At 43.4% G+C, this 19,340-nt stretch overlaps 3 protein-coding genes across 3 annotated transcripts in view; 1 reads left to right on the forward strand and 2 right to left on the reverse strand.

The window, feature by feature from the left end:
• Nucleotides 1-5,274, reverse strand: part of LOC120027478 (helicase SKI2W-like) — a 34,029-nt gene extending 28,755 nt beyond the window's left edge. Inside the window, exons 1-12 of the mRNA XM_038972424.1 lie at nucleotides 5,214-5,274; nucleotides 4,698-4,819; nucleotides 4,273-4,394; nucleotides 3,979-4,096; nucleotides 3,677-3,794; nucleotides 2,287-2,361; nucleotides 1,905-1,958; nucleotides 1,639-1,802; nucleotides 1,336-1,497; nucleotides 1,004-1,149; nucleotides 649-795; nucleotides 66-150 (exon numbers count right to left, since the gene is read on the reverse strand). Coding sequence (XP_038828352.1) covers nucleotides 66-150; nucleotides 649-795; nucleotides 1,004-1,149; nucleotides 1,336-1,497; nucleotides 1,639-1,802; nucleotides 1,905-1,958; nucleotides 2,287-2,361; nucleotides 3,677-3,794; nucleotides 3,979-4,096; nucleotides 4,273-4,394; nucleotides 4,698-4,819; nucleotides 5,214-5,226 — 1,326 coding nt within the window. The 5' untranslated portion in view covers nucleotides 5,227-5,274. The remainder of the gene's footprint in view (nucleotides 1-65; nucleotides 151-648; nucleotides 796-1,003; nucleotides 1,150-1,335; nucleotides 1,498-1,638; nucleotides 1,803-1,904; nucleotides 1,959-2,286; nucleotides 2,362-3,676; nucleotides 3,795-3,978; nucleotides 4,097-4,272; nucleotides 4,395-4,697; nucleotides 4,820-5,213) is intronic.
• Nucleotides 5,275-5,448: 174 nt separating this feature from the next.
• On the forward strand, nucleotides 5,449-8,595 carry LOC120026994 (negative elongation factor E-like). Its single transcript, XM_038971828.1, has 11 exons — nucleotides 5,449-5,520; nucleotides 5,891-5,976; nucleotides 6,235-6,307; nucleotides 6,415-6,560; nucleotides 6,771-6,848; nucleotides 7,039-7,076; nucleotides 7,180-7,457; nucleotides 7,605-7,749; nucleotides 7,906-7,960; nucleotides 8,033-8,135; nucleotides 8,218-8,595. Exons 2-11 carry the CDS (start codon nucleotides 5,902-5,904, stop codon nucleotides 8,289-8,291), a joined length of 1,065 nt encoding a protein of 354 aa, XP_038827756.1. The 5' UTR covers nucleotides 5,449-5,520; nucleotides 5,891-5,901; the 3' UTR covers nucleotides 8,292-8,595.
• A 469-nt stretch (nucleotides 8,596-9,064) lies between these two features.
• Nucleotides 9,065-13,653, reverse strand: LOC120027270 (zinc finger and BTB domain-containing protein 12-like). Its single transcript, XM_038972185.1, has 5 exons — nucleotides 13,371-13,653; nucleotides 12,027-12,247; nucleotides 11,486-11,680; nucleotides 11,050-11,247; nucleotides 9,065-10,580 (listed from the first exon to the last, which is right to left on the reverse strand). The coding sequence occupies exons 2-5, from the start codon at nucleotides 12,228-12,230 to the stop codon at nucleotides 9,495-9,497; spliced, it is 1,683 nt and encodes a 560-aa protein (XP_038828113.1). The 5' UTR covers nucleotides 12,231-12,247; nucleotides 13,371-13,653; the 3' UTR covers nucleotides 9,065-9,494.
• Between the last annotated feature and the right edge of the window lie 5,687 nt (nucleotides 13,654-19,340).

Here is a 19,340-nt window from a genome sequence, read left to right on the forward strand (position 1 = left end):
GTGACACGTGTGATTGACCAAAACAGTGAGAGAGGAAGGTTTTGAGAGTGAGGCTTCTCCGTTACCTCAGCATCATTGATGTAGTGAACCTCGTCAAAGATCACCCACTCTAAATCTCTGATGACCTCCGAACCGTTATAGAGCATGGACCTACAAGAGAGAGAGGGAGGGAGGGAGGGAGGGAGGGAGGGAGGGAGCGCGGGCGGGCGGGCGGGAGGGAGGGAAGGAGGGAGGGAGGGAGGGAGCGCGGGCGGGCGGGCGGGCGGGAGGGAGGGAGGGAGGGAGGGAGAAAGTGTCAGTCAAACAGTACATGGAAAAGCATCACTCAGTGTTACATAGTTAATAAGCTGATGTATAGGCCTACATGGATAGGGGTATGTAAAAATATAACCATGGTTTGCGTTCAATTAGACAGTATAAACAGTGTTCCATAGGGTTAATGTGTGATAGAATGTGTCATTTTATATTATAATGTGTAATGTTTGGTGTATATGATGTACTGCATATGTTACAATCCCCCATAGAGCGGAGCTTGGTCCTAGAGGCGTGGAGGTATAACGTGACAGTGTGATATAATGTGTACAGTTATATAATAATGTGACATGTTTTCTAAGTGATTGATATGATGTACCGTATATGTTACGTCACCTCAATATCTCAGTGGTCATGATGAGACAGGAGGCTTCAGGACTCAGCTGTACGTCGCCGGTCAGAAGCCCCACGTCCCCAAAGGTGGTCTTGAAGTCCCGGAACTTCTGATTGGACAGCGCCTTGATGGGGGAGGTGTAAATGGTCCTATCAAAAGGTGCAAATAGATGGAGAGGTTAGATTGCACCAGAGGCGATTGGATGGCCTAACATGGAAAACCAGGAACAACTCAATTTCCTATTCGTCCATTTCAATGATTCAGGTCAAAACATCAGGAATTTCTAATAAATCCCATATTTTTACCCTGTTGGATTAAAGATTGTAGAGAATATGACAAATGTGTAAATACACACACCTGGTCATGTGCTTCTGTGAGAGTGCTATGGCGTATTCTGCCACCACGGTTTTGCCTGCTGATGTGTGAGCTGCCACAAACACAGACTCGTGGGCCTCCAGCCTCAACACTGCCTGCTTCTGGAACACGTCCAACTCAAAGGGATACTGGGAGAGGTGGGAATCACATTAGTATTGTGGAATGAACAAGGTTCTGTGCCAATAAGGGATTAGAATAATAATGTCATAACACTATAAAACAAAACTACATGAGACTAATCAACACATTCATCATCGACATATTCAACTTCATTTATCAAACCAACAACATATTTTGTCATTGCAGCACAGTACCTTGAAGGCAGGGTTAGGGATACGTTTGTAGAAGTCACCGCAGGGGGAGGTGATGTTTATTGGGATTGCCCATCTCTTCTTCTCCTCCTGGCCCTCTGCTGGTTTGGTCGTTCCTCCATCTTTCTTCTCTGTAGAGGTGGTCCCAGGTGTAGAGGGAGAGTCCTACAGGAGGAAATAAACAACCACCTTTCAGTATATGAACATGATAAACCACAGAAGCTAAGTTTGAGGGGAAACTACATTTGAGATGTAGATTGTATTTGTCAATAAACAACAGAAAAACGATATATATTTATTGAATACCTTGATCCCCAGGTCTTCCAGGCTGTTGGTTCTGGGCAGTTTGGGTGCGTTTCCACTTCCGTGGCCTTTCTCCTTCTCCTCTGCCTCAGGCTGGGAGTCTATGATGTCATCAAAGGTGGACAGGAGGGACAGGAGATTGATTTCTCCCTTTGTGGTTTTGGCATCTTCATAGAGAATTTTTAAAAAGAAAGAAAACGTATTATATATTTATTCAAGCCAAGTCCAAGGCAAAAGGATAACCTTTAGGAACAAACGGCCATTCAAACCTTTGTCAATGAAGTCCATCCCAACTTTCAGGCCAGGGGGCACTGTGAGTAACCCTAAGATAAAGAGAAATACATACTGTATATTACTTACATACACATGAAATAAGCCAAGCAAGAAACACATATGCTCAATAACAAAAAGATCTGTCTTATCACTCAAATCTGTATTCTGATTTTTGAAAAGAACCATTTGGTTCCTAGGGAACAGCACACAGACTTTTTTTTTTTTTTTTTTTTTTACTTCAAAGATTCCTTCAGTCTGCATTTTCATTGTAAAGCAAGCATCCCGCCTCACAGTAACCCCCCTCACTGTGCACAGGCAGTCTTTGGTATGACAATTGCCCCTTCACCATTTCAACCCCATAAAAAAATGTAAAATCACCATTCTCAAAGTCTATGTCCTCCTCCCGCTCGGATTTCTTCTTGATTTGTTCCAGTGTCAGCTCCTCCATACCACCTATGTGACAACATAAAGATAAAATATTTATATTCTATATTTGACTAAAGGGAAGACATAATTTACAAAAAACATTTATTATACATCTCAGAGCCATATACACATACACTACATGACCAAAAGTATGTGTACACCTGCTCGTCAAACATCTCATTCCAAAATCAAAGGGGATTAATGATTCTGGGAAGGCTTTCCACTAGATGTTGGAACATTGCTGCGGGGACTTGCTTCCATTCAGCCACAAGAGAATTAGTGAGGTCGGGCACTGATGTTGGGCGATTAGGCCTGGCTCGCAGTCGGTGTTTCAATTCATCCCAAAGATGTTCGATGGGGTTGAGGTCAGGGCTCTGTGCAGGCCAGTCAAGTTCTTCCACACCGATCTCAACAAACCATTTCGTGCACGGGGAATTGTTATGTTGAAACAAGAGAGAACCTTCCCCAAACTGTTGCCACAAAGTTGGAAGCACAGAATCGTCTAGAATGTCATTGTATGGTGTAGTGTTAAGATTTCCCTTCACTGGAACTAAGGGGCCTAGTCCAAACCATGAAAAACAGCCCCAGACCATTATTCTTCCTCCACCAAACTTTACAGTTGGCACTATGCATTCAGGCAGGTAGCGTTCTACTGGCATCCGCCGAACCCATATTAGTCCGTCAGACTGCCAGATGGTGAACCGTGATTCATCAATCCAGAGAACGAGTTTCCACTGCTCCAGAGTCCAATGCCGGCGAGCTTTACACCACTCCAGCCAATGCTTGGCATTGCGCATGGTGATCTTAGGCTTGTGTGCGGCTGCTCAGCCATGGAAACCCATTTCATGCATCTCCCGACGAACAGTTATTGTGCTGACGTTGCTTCCAGAGGCAGTTTGGAACTCAGTAGCGAGTGTTGCAACCGAGGATAGACAATTTTTACACGCTACGCGCTTCAGCACTCAGCGGTCCCATTCTGTGAGCTTGTGTGGCCTACCACTTCGCAGCGGAGCTGTTGTTGCTCCTAGATGTGTCCACTTCACAATAACAGCACTTACAGTTGACCGGGGAAGATCTAGCCGGGCAGAAATTTGACAAAGTGACTTGTTGGAAAGGTGTCATCCTATGACAGTGCCATGTTGAAAGTCACTGAGCACTTCAGTAATGCCATTCTACTGCCAATGTTTGTCTATGAAGATTGCATGGCTGTGTGCTAAATTTTATACACCAGTCAGCATGGATGTGGTTGAAATAGACAATAATTTGAAGGGGTGTCCACATACTTTTGTATATATAGTGTATATAGCTCTGATAAAATACTTAGGTAATGAGTCAGACCCACCGGGCAAAAATGGGTAGTTGGTGTTGCTTCCTCGTAGGCTCTCAGAGGGATTAGGGTTTGGTGGACGTTGCAGGGACATAGAATTCTTAGCAGAGATGCCTGTGTCCCCCAGTAACACCTGGATAGAGAGTGAGATTTAAGGACACTGGGTTGCAAAATGTGTATGAAAATCAAAGTAGACCTTTCAATAAGATTACTACAATTTTGAATGTTCCCATTGAGTCACATCATGACATAGCTGTATGATTAGGACACACAGACTGAGACAGCATAGCTAGGTAAGATCTGACGCTAGTATGTACCTCAGTGAAGTCCAACAACATTCCTGTTGTTGGATCTCTGACTACTGAGATGCCAGAGTGCAGAGGAGACAGAGCACAATGGAGAAGAGAGTCTATATGAACATCTCTCTCAGCCAGCCTAGAGGAAAACAAGTCTGTTACCGCAAGTTAATTCTGTGACCATTTGGCACCACAGCCTCATCTGGACCACTGAATTCCCCTTATAAACACCGCTTCCAAAAAAGATTTACATTGCATCAAAGCAATAACAAGTAAAGAAGTAAAAACCCTAATAAGAAATGTAAGCAGACTCACTTCAGAAACCTGTGGAAGGCAGCGTCGGTATCGTGTATGGGAAGCCAGGCAGGGTCGCGTAGAAAGCGCTTCTCTACCTCTGTCTCCAGGCTCACACTAGTGGGAGGGAGTCCATGAGGGAGCTGTAGATAAAAGAATGATAGAAATACATAAGGGATATAATGGGCTGGAGAGATTGGATAGTAGATCTATGTCAACACAGGCTGCATTTCAAACTGAAGTTTTCTCCCTTTCTTCTAAACTTGATGGCGGGCCTTTGCGGATCTGAAGGACACGGGTAGGTGAGACCTACTGTAAAAACTTAACTCAGACAAATAGAGAGGTAGATGGAATATATTGCTTGGCAGTCCTTTTCATATCTGTAGAAATGGCTGGGCGAGTTTTCAGATAAGAATCCAACCACACACTGAGACTCTCATACTGACCGAACTTTGTGGAGGCAGGGGCTGGTCATTGGGCTGTGGGTGTGTGATGAGCTCAAACCTGCCAGAGCAACCCATCTCCAGCAGGGATATAGGGAGGTCTGTGGGGCCCACAGCGGGCAGATCTATGGAGAGAGAGCGAAATGGGATTGAGATAAAGAGCCTAGTTTCTGTGGACTGTCCTCTATCATACAACACAATAGAGTCCATTGTATATATTAATGCACATACACATATTGCAATGTCATCATGTACTGCTTTAGCTGATAAGATTCTGCCTATAACACGTTGCACATGTTGGGAGGGACTACATTTCTGCTACATGAATGACAGCTGAGCTGGCTACTGCAGTTAACGTTAGCTAGGCTAACCAAAGTTGTCATATTCGCCAGTAAACTGTACTGCTAGCAAGTTTAGTGCAAGTTACTTTAAAGCAAAGCTTACAGCAATGGTCTTAAACGTATATCTAATGCATTAACTGTAAATGTAAATATTATCTAACGTTTAATTGTCCTTTACCTATTCTTTCCATTTCTCCACCGCAGATGAAAGTCGGAAATGGCCAAGTTTGGTATACGGAAGTAGGTCAAATTGCCAAATGTAATACGATAAATATCTCAATATTAATGCATTATTTTACTAACTGTTGTCAAGTGTATGCCATGCATTTCTTATAATTGACTTATTCCCGCAATTTTAGCAGGTTGAATAGTATTTTGTCTTATTCATGCACCCCTACCAACATTATACGTCATATTCATGCGCCTTTGTTTTTGTGTTCATGAAGGAGCGAGTGATTAAAAGTAGCTACAGTAAGGTTACAGAGGTAACAACGTAATTACATTTCTAAATACAGTAGTGTCAATGTAGTATATTTATCAATTGCTGTAGTCTGAACGCTACATTGCCGTATTGTTGATAAGCAATATAATACTTTCCACTGCCCTGTGTAATACATAATGTAACTAGCTAGAAGTAGCTAACTCGCCTTAGCTAACAATCTAACGTAACGCTTAAAATGTTGTCAGGTGCATGCAGAATGTAGAAAGAGAAACCCCTGTGGTCGTGAACAACGTGTATATGGTCGTTTTTGAGTTCATGTTATAGAGTTGAATTCAACCACACTTGTGTATTGACGTGCATTTTGTTGTGCAAATGTGTCCACTATTCTGGTCCTTTTTCACAATGCTTTCCAGCTGGGTTCAACATGGTAGTGTTCCCAAGCTCCTTGACAGAGGAAGAGGAGTCTCTGCAGAAGAAATATGCCAAACTCAAGAAAAAGGTGAGAAACTCAAATAATCTCCTCACTCCACTTGACTAGAGAGAACTCTATCCATGTAACTGTATCCTGCTGCTGACAATGAGATGTGCCACTGCACCCACGTTTGCAGATGTAATTAGGGGTAGGCCTTTATTAAATCAATATTCACCTGTCAGTCATCATCATCACACTCATAATGTAGAAAGTTAGATATCATCATTATTATGTTACCAAACTAATTGTTCACCTCTTATTCTCGCTCTCTCCGCACACCTATAGAAAAAGGCCCTGCTGGCTTTGAAGAAGCAGCAGAGTTCAACCAGCCAGACCAATCAGAGTGGATTGAAGCGCAGTATGGGCTTTGTCTTCACTTTAAGAAGTTAACTCTTTAAAACTGTATTACTAAGCAGATATTTGGTCTAAGTTGGTTAAGTTGCATCTACTTTCTCTGTCCTCTAGCTTTGTCAGACCAGCCTGTGCTGGATACAGCGACAGCTACAGAGCAGGCGAAGATGCTGATCAAGTCTGGGGCCATCAGTGCCATCAAGTCAGAGAACAAGAACTCTGGCTTCAAGCGCTCTAGAACGCTAGAGATCAAGCTCAAGGTAAGATACAACATGCAAGGATGTGTAATGTAGTAGTAGGAATTGATCATAGAATAAATTATTTATATAATGAATATACATTAATAATATGTATAAAGCTGACAGGTGCAAATGCCTCTTAAATGTGACACATACACTAGTCTGATGGAACTCAAACTTATAAACTGATGGTCTAGTAATGATTTGTTATATTTTCTTTCCGTTTACCAGGATCCAGAGAAAGTCCCAGGCCCTGTGGCTTTCCAACCATTCCAAAGGAGCATGTCCACAGATGATGAGCTTTCTGAGGTAAAGTGAGAATGACATCCCATTTTAAAATCATCCAATGAATTGATGTACTTTACCTACAAAATGGCATGCTTTTACAGTATTTTACCAATGCAGTCTGCCTGTATTGTGGCCACAGAACCAGTGACTTTGAAAAAATATGTTATTGAGAACTGATGCTGCTACTTTACATTTGACATTTCTACTTCAGGCTGGCAAAAGAGCCCACAGAAAATCTCTGTACGAGAGGTAAGCCTAAAAGCTCTGATGAATAATAGAGTAGGTCATGTTTTCTACACTGGTTCTCTGTATAAGGCGATTTAAAATATTTTCCTCTGTGGCTCTCCAACAGCTTCATCACTCCAGGCGACCGGGCAGCTCGTGATGAGGAGGAGGGAGGCGGCCTGTCCACCAGCAAAGACATAGAGCGAGACAGAGGAGACCGAGAGATGGACAGAGAGAGAGAGCGTGACAGAGAGAGGGAGAGAGACCGGGGCAGCGGCGACCGGGGCAGGGACAGAGAGCTGCGAGACCGCGAGAGGAGCGAGAGAGACAGGAGCCGAGACGGAGAGCGTGACCGGGAAAGGGGAGGAGACAGAGAGTCACGTGAGCGAGACGGACCATTCAGACGTGAATATTCTTTTACTGAACTTCTGTCTTTCATGTCTTTAATCACTGGCATTCTTAAAAGGATGTTCCAATCAAAATACAAGTTCAAAGAGCAAATAATGGTACTTTTTTCTTCCCCCTTATCTTCTCTCTCTCTTTCCCTCTCAGGATCAGACTCATACCCGGAGCGGAGGGGGGTGAGGAAGGGGAACACGGTGTATGTGTATGGAACTGGCCTTGTGGAGGACAGCCTGCGCTTAGCCTTCTCCCAACATGGCACCATCATTGACCTGTCCATGGACTCCCAACGCAAGTAGGGCTACATAACTACAATGTTGAGATTTTACGTCCATGTGGCAGTGTGTGATTGTGTTTTGAAATGTTTTGCAATTGAAAACTAGTCCAGTAAGTCCCTGACTGTTTTGTTGTTTGATGGCTAATGAACACAACCCTGTTTTTCTCTTTCTAGCTGTGCATTCATCACCTTTGAAAAGATGGAGTCTGCAGACCAGGCTGTAGCAGAGGTAAGTATAGCTCTAGCTCCCAACTTAATTCATTAAAGTGTAAAACCTATAATCTATACACTCTTCTCCCAGTTGAATGGAAGCACAGTGGGAGATGTCCCCATAAAAGTCAGCATCGCTAGGAAGCAGCCCATGCTGGAGGCAGCCACCGGCAAATCTGTCTGGGCCACTCTGGGTAAATATCACAGTCAAACACAGATCAGAATAACAAGCAGTGTAACCGTGTCAACTCTGGATTCATGTATTCTCTCTCCCAGCTGTGCAGAACAGTGCCAAAGGCTCCTACCGAGACAAGAGGAACCAGGTTGTGTACAGTGAGGATTTCCTATGAGCTGGATGGGCGTGCTGCATTGGAGATCTGTAAGGAGTAGTAATCAATGATTTAGTGTTAGCTTTGTTTGTATGCTTTTTTCTATATTGCATTTTGAGTTTGTTGTTTATTTCCTGTTAGCCCGATACGGCACCACGTGTCAGTTGTTCTGAGTAGGTGCTACATTTCTATTCATGGCCAGGATGTGTAATGGCAACGACCACGTGAAAAGAGATTGTGATGGTTGGCATGGTGGCCTGGTCTTGCTCTTGTAACCAGGGGATTCATTGTTTTGGGGAGCTCAATAAATCACTTCAATACATTTGTTCATCTGGTTGTCTTGCTTTGAATCAAAGGGGCCAATTAGATTTGGCACTGTATCAATGTAATACAGTGTAGACACAGTATTATTGTGTTATCAGCCTCATAGTTGTAGGCCTCACATGTATCCATTGTATGGTTCCTTTGGAATAGCACATGATACAGTGCAGAGATGTACTTACATTAGCATGTCTGCTGAGCACACCAAGTCACATGTCATTTCATGCACAAAAGTACACAAGTGTCTCACGAGTCATGAGTAAGCGTGTATGGCAAATTACAACTTGTCCTTTGTGATGAACATGACTATGGAATGACTGAGCCTACTGTATTATTTTGGATCCCTCTTTAAATGAAGTGTCTTAATAGTAAGTACACGCTGTTACAAATAAGTGTGTAGCTGTAATTACACATTACAAATCAGGTTGTATGTACCAACATCCAGTGTTTAAGAAGAAGCTCACCCTCTCAAATACACAAAAAATATTTTATTGGTCAGCCAGTGAGTTACAAATGAGACAGATCTAAAACTGAGGTTTACACAACTCAAGTCCTCCAGAACCACGGTCGTGTAGGTCATCGTTTCCCCCCTTCAATTAAATAAGATAAATAATCAATCCATGTCATTGACTGGCCAGATAAAACCAGCATACACTTCGGCCCAAAAGGAGGACCAGAGTTGTGCACCCCAGGTCTAAAAGGAGGGGTTTTCCCTTTCAAGGTCTTAGTTGGTCCCTCCAGCACACACTTACCTCTTTTCCAACCCTCAAGTCTGAAGGCACACTCCAAACCACTCTTTGGCCATTAGGGCAAAAGGCACGCTTGCTTGAATAACCCCTCTTTACCTCCAACCGAAACCTGTAATGCTTAGTCAATGAGAGTACACTTTGGACAGTGTTCTTGTCAAAAGTCAAATCTGTCCTGAGTGTCTCCTTCCCCTGGCCCTGCCACTCTCTCCATCTCGGCCTGTGCCTCCAGGCTGTTCTGAGCGGTCGTCTTCCCGTGCTGCTCTTTGAGGTGGCGCCGCAGCGCCGGCTTGTGGGCGAAGCGTGAGTGGCAGTAGGCGCAGCAGTGGGGCCGCTCACCGCTGTGCAGGTTCATGTGATCGCACAGCGTGGACTTCTGCGTGAATGTCTTGTCGCAGAGCTGGCAGCGGTGGACTTTGGCACCGCGGTGCACGGTCATGTGACGGTTGAGGTTGCTGGAGTGGTTGAAGTGCTTGCCGCAGCAGGGGCACACGTACAGCAAGTGGGTGGCGCGCGAGTGGACGGCCAGGGAGGGGGCAGAGGGGAAGGTCAAGCCGCATTGCTCGCAAGCCACCGGCCCCGCTGTGCTGGAGGTGGAGCCTACCACTGCGACAGACTCATCCCCCGCCTCGTCACCACCTGTTGGCACAGCCGACATTCCCATATTACCCTCCCCTCCAACACCACTGGGGTCGTCCAGGCTGTAGTGGACCGACCCATTCCCATCCCGAGGCACCAGCTCCTCTCCCTGAGAGTCCCCCATCCCGTAGTCTAGCCGTGGGAGCTCGCTCCCCGAGAGGAACGCTGACCTCGTGGCTTCCTGGCTGAAGTCCAGGCCGTAGCTCTGCATCATCTCTGCCCCGGTGGGCAGACGCCACGCCTCCTGGTACTGCATACCTAGAGGCCTCCTCTCCCTCTCATGGTACGAGCCACGCTTCCTCTTGAAGCCCCTCCCCCGGCCCACTTTCGGTGAGTCGGTGAGTCGCCGCCTCCAGGCGCGGAGCCCTTCCCTCTCGAAGCTGCTGATGCGGATAGCCATTTCGGCTGGGGTCACGTCGTCCCCCTCGCCCCCTCCCACTATGACACTGTCCGTATCTGGGTACTGGCCCCCCTGATGGCCCTCTGTGGCTTCCTCACCGCCCTCCTCTACCTCTCGCCTCTCTTCCGGCTCCTGCTCATCCTCGATGCAGATTCGGAACACGTCATAATCGTCCCTGCCCTCGTCCTCCTCTGTTACCCTCACCTGGAACAAAATTGAGACCGATTTGAGTGTGCTAGTAATCAATGTCCTTGGGTAGCTACCAGACCTGGGTTCAAATACTATTTAAAATATCTCAATTACTTTCACATACATTCTAAGTATTTATATGTATTTGAAAGGACAAGTAGTTGAATATTTTTATGCATTTGGAAATACTAAAATACACAGACTCAAATACACTCCCATGCATTTAACCCAGGGATTTAAAAATAGTATTTGAAAATACTCTCAAATACAATGAGTTTTTACAAATAACCATTAAAATACTAAACCGTGTATCTTTTTTTGGGCAGTGTATTTGAAAATAGAATATTTTAAATACCAAATACACATACTACTATTATGTTGATACAATACAGTAACTCTGCTGTTGTAGAGAGTACATGATTCTCACCCATTTATAGATCCAGAAATGGATGCACTGGTAAGTTTTGTTCCTGGATCTACTTACCTTGATCTCATCCAGAGTGTTATGTTCGTCATCGTGTCGTATATCTGTCTTAGTGTGCGAGTCTGTATGGTCATCAGCCTGAGAATGTACAGGGCTGTGAGGCTGCAGTGAGGGGGAATGATCAGTAGAGGTCGACATAAGGGATTGACTGCTGCCACTGACTGTCACTGGCATCGAGTGACTCTCTTCTGACTTGATCTGAAAATGAGCGGTGGAGAGAAAGAATGAAGACGAGCCGATTGAATGTCGTCACAGGTAGAACAATCTTACAGTCAACACTGCAAATCCAGCCTTTGTTGAATCACATAGTAGACTAGTATTTGCTTTCTACAACTGAAATGTATGTTAACATTTTATGTTGTGATTTCCAACCAATGCTTCAATAGGGTGCCTACGACTAAACACCAATAAACACTAACCAAAATAAGTAACTAACCTTTGGTGAGCTGGGGTTCCTTGGCTGCATGTACTTGCCCAGGGCTCCCCGGCACTTCTCCACAACATGCTCCATCTGCAGGTAACTAGCAGCCGTCAGGTAATTCACTATCTCCTTGGGGCTGAACTGCAGCACACCGGTGTAACAGGACTGGAGCAGCTCACATACCACCGAGGAACTGTGAAGGACTGACACCTAGAGGGCAAAATAGGACAAAAACATACCAAACAGTTATTTTGCTGTTACGTCTCAAGAGATCTTTCCTGTGATCAATCGCGTAAGCCATAAGTGTCATATCCTGCAAGACTTGTGATAGTATCTACTCGACTGAACCATAATGAGGCGTAGGACTGGAACCACAGCTGGCGTGATACATCTGTGAGCTTCCCAGGCCAAAGATATGCCTATTAAAACAGTCTGATCATTGAAAGGTGCATGTGACAAGAAGTGTCAGGGGCTAGTATATCAGCTGAAGCTGACACAACATTTATGAAACATAACCCAAATAGTGTGTATCAAGGTGGCTTTCACTGGCATCCACCTGCAGTTCAGAGGAAGGGTTAAGCAGGAATTGGTCCCTGAGGAAGGGGGAGCAGGCAGCCAGGACCACTTTGTGTCCGCGGAATGTCTGCCTGCCGCTGGCCACGATGGTGATGTCACAGAACTGCTGCCTGGACCTCAGAGAGTTCATGCTCTTCAGGGTGGCGTCACCGTGACCTGGCAACCGGAAACACAGCACCTCCATCTTAGCTACTGTGGTGCCTATATGAGAGACATGAAGAGGACATTCTTGACATAATGCAATTATCATGTAAAATATGCAGTACCAGTCAAAGGTTTGGACACACCTACTCATTCAAGGGTTTTTCATTATTCTTCAAAGTAGCTACCCTTTGCTCTTGCACACTCTTGGCATTCTCTCAACCAACTTCATGAGGTAGTCACCTGGAATGCATTTCAATTAACAAGTGTGCCTTGATAATTCATCATGAAGCTGGTTGAGAGAATGCCAAGAGTGTGCAAAGCTGTCATCAAGGCAAAGGGTGGCTACTTTGAAGAATCTGTTGAACACTTTTTTTGGTTACAACATGTGTTATTTCATCGTTTCTCTATTATTATACAATGTAGAAAATAGTAACAAATGTATAAAAAGCCTTGAATGAGTAGATGTGTCCAAACGTTTGACTGGTACTGTATATATATATATTATATAATGTAGCACCTGGATCAACCTAAGGGAAACTTGGCACTTTTGGGAGTCTGGACATTTCTCCAGCTTGTCATACTGGCCAAATTCAGACCAGAAAGAGAGCGAGAGAGACGCAAAGTTGTACAAGAGGCATGGTGTTGTCTGACTATTCTTTAAAGAGTAAAAGCACAACAGCTTCCATATCTCGGGTTGACAATCAACATTCCCTGTGATTCTGAACTGATGTTCATGTTAGACAGAGAAGGTCAAGTCATTGTTCACTTGTTTTGTTTTCAAGTCAAGCAGGTCACAACGTGTAACTGAAATCATGCATATGATATGGCTCTCTATAACAAAGTAAACAATCAAGCTACTAACGTTACTAGCCTAGGTTAACCTCGGATAAGATAACCATTAATGTTATATATTTTTCGACCTCGCTACATCCTACTGCTAACGTTACTAGCTAGCTAGTTAGCACTAGCAGCATGTGCTTAGGTCAATTGTGCAGGTTGTAAATTTCGCCAACGTTATTGTGTATCCGACCCCTCTCGTAGCTACCCAGCTAACTTAGTAGTACCAAGCTAGCTTGTTGCCCCCCTAGCCCCAGCCAGGCCAATGTCAACTAGCTAGCAACAAGACCCCTTGCATTAAAAGCCAATAAATTGGACATTAGCTAGTTTAGTGTTTCCTTACCTGCTATTACTGTAGATATCTTTAATATCTCCTTAATATATGTTTTGTTGTGGAGTAACTAGGCACCCATTCGTTGTATGTTAGCCAACACGCTAGAGAGCCAGCTAATATGTTTACTTTGTTTAACTAGCTAACGTTAGCATGTTATCAACGGTCGTTATTAGTTACCAAAGTCACTAAGTCATAAACCCCGCCTATTTCTACAAATGATCTTCTTAAAATTGTATTTTAAACCTAACCTTAACCACACTGCTAACTTTATGCATGACATCAAATTAAGCCCCCCTCCCCAAAAAATGTTTTATGATTTAGCTAGCGATTATTTTTACGTGAGTGGACCATCACTTCCCCTGACAACAGCTTGTCAGTCATTTTTTTAAAGGGAAAGACACAAAAAGGAACGTCTGAAAACTTAGCTACAGTTGAAGTCGGAAGTTTACATACACCTTAGCCAAATACATTTAAACTCAGTTATTCACAATTCCTGACATTTAATCCAAGTAAAAATTCCCTTTTTTAGGTCAGTTAGGATCACCACTTTATTTTAAGAATGTGAAATGTCAGAATAATAGTAGAGAGATTGATTTATTTCAGCTTTTATTTCCTTCATCACATTCCCAGTGGGTCAGAAGTTTACATACACTCAATTAGTATTTGGTAGCATTGCCTTTAAATTGTTTAACTTGGGTCAAACATTTCGGGTAGCCTTCCATAAGCTTCCCACAATAAGTTGGGTGAATTTTGGCCCATTCCTCCTGACAGAGCTGGTGTAACTGAGTCAGGTTTGTAGGCCTCCTTGCTCGCACACGCTTTTTCAGTTCTGCCCACAAATGTTCTATAGGATTGAGGTCAGGGCTTTGTGATGGCCACTCCAATACCTTGACTTTGTTGTCCTTAAGCCATTTTGCCACAACTTTGGAAGTATGCTTGGGGTCACTGTCCATTTTGATGACCCATTTGCGACCAAGCTTTAACTTCCTGACTGATGTCTTGAGATGTTGCTTCAATATATCCACTATCCATCCAATATATCATTTTCCATCCTCATGATGCCATGTATTTTGTGAAGTGCACCAGACCCTCCTGCAGCAAAGCACCCCCACAACATGATGCTGCCACCCCCGTGCTTCAAGGTTGGGATGGTGTTCTTTGGCTTGCAAGCCTCCGCCTTTTTCCTCCAAACATAACGATGGTCATTATGGCCAAACAGTTCCATTTTTGTTTCATCAGACCAGATGACATTTCTCCTAAAACTACAATCTTTGTCTCCATGTGCATTTGCAAACCGTAGTCTGGCTTTTTTATGGTGGTTTTGAAGCAGTGGCTTCTTCCTTGCTGAGCGGCCTTTCAGGCTATGTCGATATAGGACTTGTTTTACTGTGGATAAAGACAATTTTGTACCTGTTTCCTCCAGCATCTTCACAAGGTCCTTTGCTGTTTTTCTGGGATTGATTTGCACTTTTCGCACCAAAGTACATTCATCTCTAGGAGACAGAACGCCTCTCCTTCCTGAGTGGTATTTACATTTACATTTAAGTCATTTAGCAGACGCTCTTATCCAGAGCGACTTACAAATTAGAAAGTTCATACATATTCATCCTGGTCCCCCCGTGGGAATTGAACCCTGGTCCCCCCGTGGGAATTGAACCCACAACCCTGGCGTTGCAAGCGCCATGCTCTACCAACTGAGCCACACGGCTGCGTGGTCCCATGGTGTTTATACTTGCGTACTATTGTTTGTACAGATGAACGTGGTACCTGCAGGCATTTGGAAATTGCTCCCAAGGATGAACCAGACTTGTGGAGGTCATCACATTTTTTTCTGAGGTTATGGCTGATTTCTTTTGATTTTCCCATGATGTCAAGCAAAGAGGCACTGAGTTTGAAGGTTGGCCTTGAAATACATCCACAGGTACACCTCCATTTTATGTAATTTTCTAAGTTGTTTAAAGGCACTGTAAACTTAGTGTATGCAAACTTCTGACCCACTGGAATTGTGATACAGGGAATTATAAGTGAAATAATCTGTCTGTAAACAATTGTTGCAAAAATGACTTGTGTAATGCACAAAGTAGATGTCCTAACCGACTTTCCAAAACTATAGTTTGCTAATAAGAAATTTGTGGAGGAGTTGAAAAATGAGTTTTAATGACTCCAACAGGTATGTAAACTTCTGAATTCAGCTGTAGCTGTTTTGGAGTAAACAACCTAAAGTCATTCATGGTGTCACGTTCCTGACCTTATTTCCTTTGTTTTGTCTTTGTTTAGTTGGTCAGGACGTGAGCTGGGTGGGCATTCTATGTTATGTGTTTCTATGTTGGGTTCATTTTCAATTAGCCTGATATGGTTCTCAATCAGGGGCAGGTGTTTTACGTTTCCTCTGATTGAGAACCATATTAAGGTAGGCTGTTCTCACTGTTTGTTTGTGGGTGATTGTTCCTGTGTCAGTGTTTGTGTCACACGGGACTGTTTTTGTTCATTTCGTTCAGTTATTTCGTGTGTTCCTTCCTGTTCGTGCGTTCATGTTATATGTTCACAAGTGTAACGGATGTGAAATGGCTAGCTAGTTAGCGGGTACGCGCTAGTAGCGTTTCAATCAGTTACGTCACTTGCTCTGAAACATAGATGTAGTGTGCCCCTTGCTCTGCAAGAGCCGTGGCCTTTGTGGAGCGATGGGTAACGACGCTTCGTGGGCGACCGTTGTTGATGTGTGCAGAAGGTCCCTGGTTTGCGCCCGTGTCGGGGCGAGGGGACGGTTTAAAGTTATACTGTTACATTGATGCTGTTGACCCGGATCACTGGTTGCTGCGGAAAAGGAGGAGGTTGAAAGGGGGGTGAGTGTAACGGATGTGAAATGGCTAGCTAGTTAGCGGGTACGCGCTAGTAGCGTTTCAATCAGTTACGTCACTTGCTCTGAAACCTAGATGTAGTGTGCCCCTTGCTCTGCAAGGGCCGCGGCTTTTGTGGAGCGATGGGTAACGACGCTTCGTGGGTGTCAGTTGTTGATGTGTGCAGAGGGTCCCTGGTTCGCGCCCGTGTCGGGGCGAGGGGACGGTATAAAGTTAAACTGTTACACAAGTTCAGGTCTTTTAACGTCATTTATTGTTTTGTAGTTTATCAAGTGTTTGTTCGTGTTCGTCTCTCACAAATAAATCAAGATGTATTCACACTACGCTGCATATTGGTCCGATCCTTGCTCATCCTCAGACGAGGAGGAGGACGAGCGTTACACATGGCTAGTGTGGTGGTTAATTTCTGTATTACCAAATGAGGAGAGAGACAAACTTCACACACCAGTCAGAGTTATACTTAAACTACATCTTTAATAATAAGAGCTTTGCAATAGCAATGACTTTCAATGATGCGCCATTTCTAATGAACCATTGAAAGTGACAACACAAAAGTACAAAGATCTTTTATAGCCAAGATACACCCCTCTCAACCTACATGACGAACAACAAATACATAGAATGGTCACAAGGTTAAGATTTGTATGAAAGGTATCTATAATACATAGCAGACAGCAACTGCTGTGTCAACAGTTTTCATTGTAAAGACCCGTATCTGGTCCTCCTACTCCAAACTGGAACCGTCTCACCCTGGTACGGTATAGCACAAAAACATTACCTCATGTTATCTGGAATGCTCTTTAGGTTTTATCACCCAAAGACATCGTAAATCTCCTCCGTCAGTGCTATCTCATGGAGGCCCTCCTCAGTAAAACACACACACAATAGTTAACAGAATACTCTATTTTGTCGAATAAAACAACCATTATAATACAATACAAGCATTATAACATAATCTTGCAATTTCCACGACATCAGTGAGCCACATCTTTATCCTCATTATACAGTGAGTTATATATACAGATATCTTCATGTACATTGATTTGGTACTGGAAATCCCTGTATATAGTTCAATTCTTCTGTATTTTATTCCTCTTTCTTTTGTTAGGGATAGTTCAAAACTTACTGGGGTGTGGTGGCTGGTCCAAAATAGGGGAAGGTTGTCAAACTTATTTTTTGCTTTGGGGAGGGTTGTGTGTTTTTTTATTGGGTACAGCGGAGGGTATTGCATTTTTTCTCTGATTTACATTCGCCATTTTACAGGTTTTACTATATAATGTCTTCCATACAGCCAAATTTCCTCATCTGCTTGCAAGCACCTATCCCGTCCATAGCCACAGGAAGTAGAAGTGCTGAGGTTGCTGCAGCAGTAATCCTGTATTAGTGGGCCGATATATCCAGGTGATTCTGCAACTTCGGGAACTTTGGCCCTGCAAGCTTTCAGAAATTAAAATGTATTGGAACACCATTTTACCAGAATTATAATTGTCTTTGATTTGTCTAGAAACAATATCTGATCATGGCTGCGATCGTACTATTCAGGAATGTATATATTTTTGTCATTTTTCTCAGACAGCCATCAGACAAATGTAATTTACAGCACGTCATTAAACATACATTTTAGTTGAAAATTAAATATCATACAATTAATAACACATTTCTTATACATTTGTACATGAACTTGCATTGAATCTTATTTTAAGTGCTTTTTAAGGTTTTCCTAAAATCCAAATTCTCTGTTTGCGGCTTTGACCAGGCCATCATTTCTCAGCATGTTGCCTCTGAACATTTTTGAAGCAACTTGTTTGTCCTTGGCTGTAGCGTGGTGTGTAATTGGCGGCAGAGAAGTCAGGCGCAGGAGAGCAGAACTGGGTAATAATCGGAGATTTATTAAGCAAAACCAACGGCATCCAGAACAACAAGATAAATGGGCACAAAAATAACCCGTTGTGCGCTCACGGGGAACGTGCACAAGCACTACAATAAACAATCCCACACAAAGACATGGGAGGAACAGAGGGTTAAATACACAACAAGTAAATGAGGGAATTGAAACCAGGTGTGTGGAAAAACAAGACAAAACAAATGGAAAATGAAAAGTGGATCGACGATGGCTAGAAGACCGGCGACACCGACCGCCGAGCGTCGCCTGAACAAGGAGAGGACCCGACTTCGGCGGAAGTCGTGACATTGGCACTGCACATTTTTTGATACTTCTAATTTAACTCTGCAATGAAACAATAAAATCCCTCTCAAGTTCTTCAGAGTTCCTTTTGGGGAATCTTGTCTCTCCATTTTCTTCATCAGTTGATCATACCTTTTTTGTATTACTCAGTTTTCCGTTAAGCTTTATCAAGTTTGACATTTGTCATGCAAAGATCTGTTTTTGAGCGAACTCTTCCAACCTTTTTCCTTCCAGCAAGTATTTGACTTCTCATTCCTGTTGCAGATGATGAGTAAGGGGTATCAGGGCGTGCATCAGGGGCAGATAAGTTAGGGGCAAGTATGATGGCCTCATGTTCTGGCTGCAAGTCATCTGGTGACTAAGGTGTTGTGTTGCCTGATAGGTAGGTCTCCATTGCAACTGTTCTCTTTAAAGTCTGTCTTCTATTCTGTTGGTTGCATTTCCATTGCCATCTCTTGCTTCTTTGTTCTCGCTTTGTAAGCTCAGAGATAGATTTTACTTCTCTTTTTTCTTCCAGTATCTCTCCCTGTATTTTTTCAGATGTTCCTGGTATCGTATAGGATCATTTTTTTATTTTGTTGTGACCTCTATGCTGTTTTATGTGGCATCTTCTAAAAACAAAGAGAAATACTACTTACGTTTTCAAATTGTGCACACCTTGGAGCATTTTCTAGATTAAAGGAATTCAAGTCATGATTAAAGAAGTCTAAAGATTTTTAAAAAAAGTAATAACATAATGGATTTTTGTCATTTCCACCACTTTCTGACATTTCCACCACTGTTAAGTTTGTGATGGAAATTACCGTGATGGAAATGACACTTCTACTGTTTTTGGAGAAAAATGACAGACTGCTTAGCATGCTTTGGCTAGTATTACAGCTAGCATATAGTTTACACTAAATACATAAAATACACTGCTCAAAAAAATAAAGGGAA

Source organism: Salvelinus namaycush, chromosome 32 (genome assembly GCF_016432855.1).
Source record: "Salvelinus namaycush isolate Seneca chromosome 32, SaNama_1.0, whole genome shotgun sequence".
In the NCBI taxonomy this organism is placed as follows: Eukaryota; Metazoa; Chordata; class Actinopteri; order Salmoniformes; family Salmonidae; genus Salvelinus; species Salvelinus namaycush.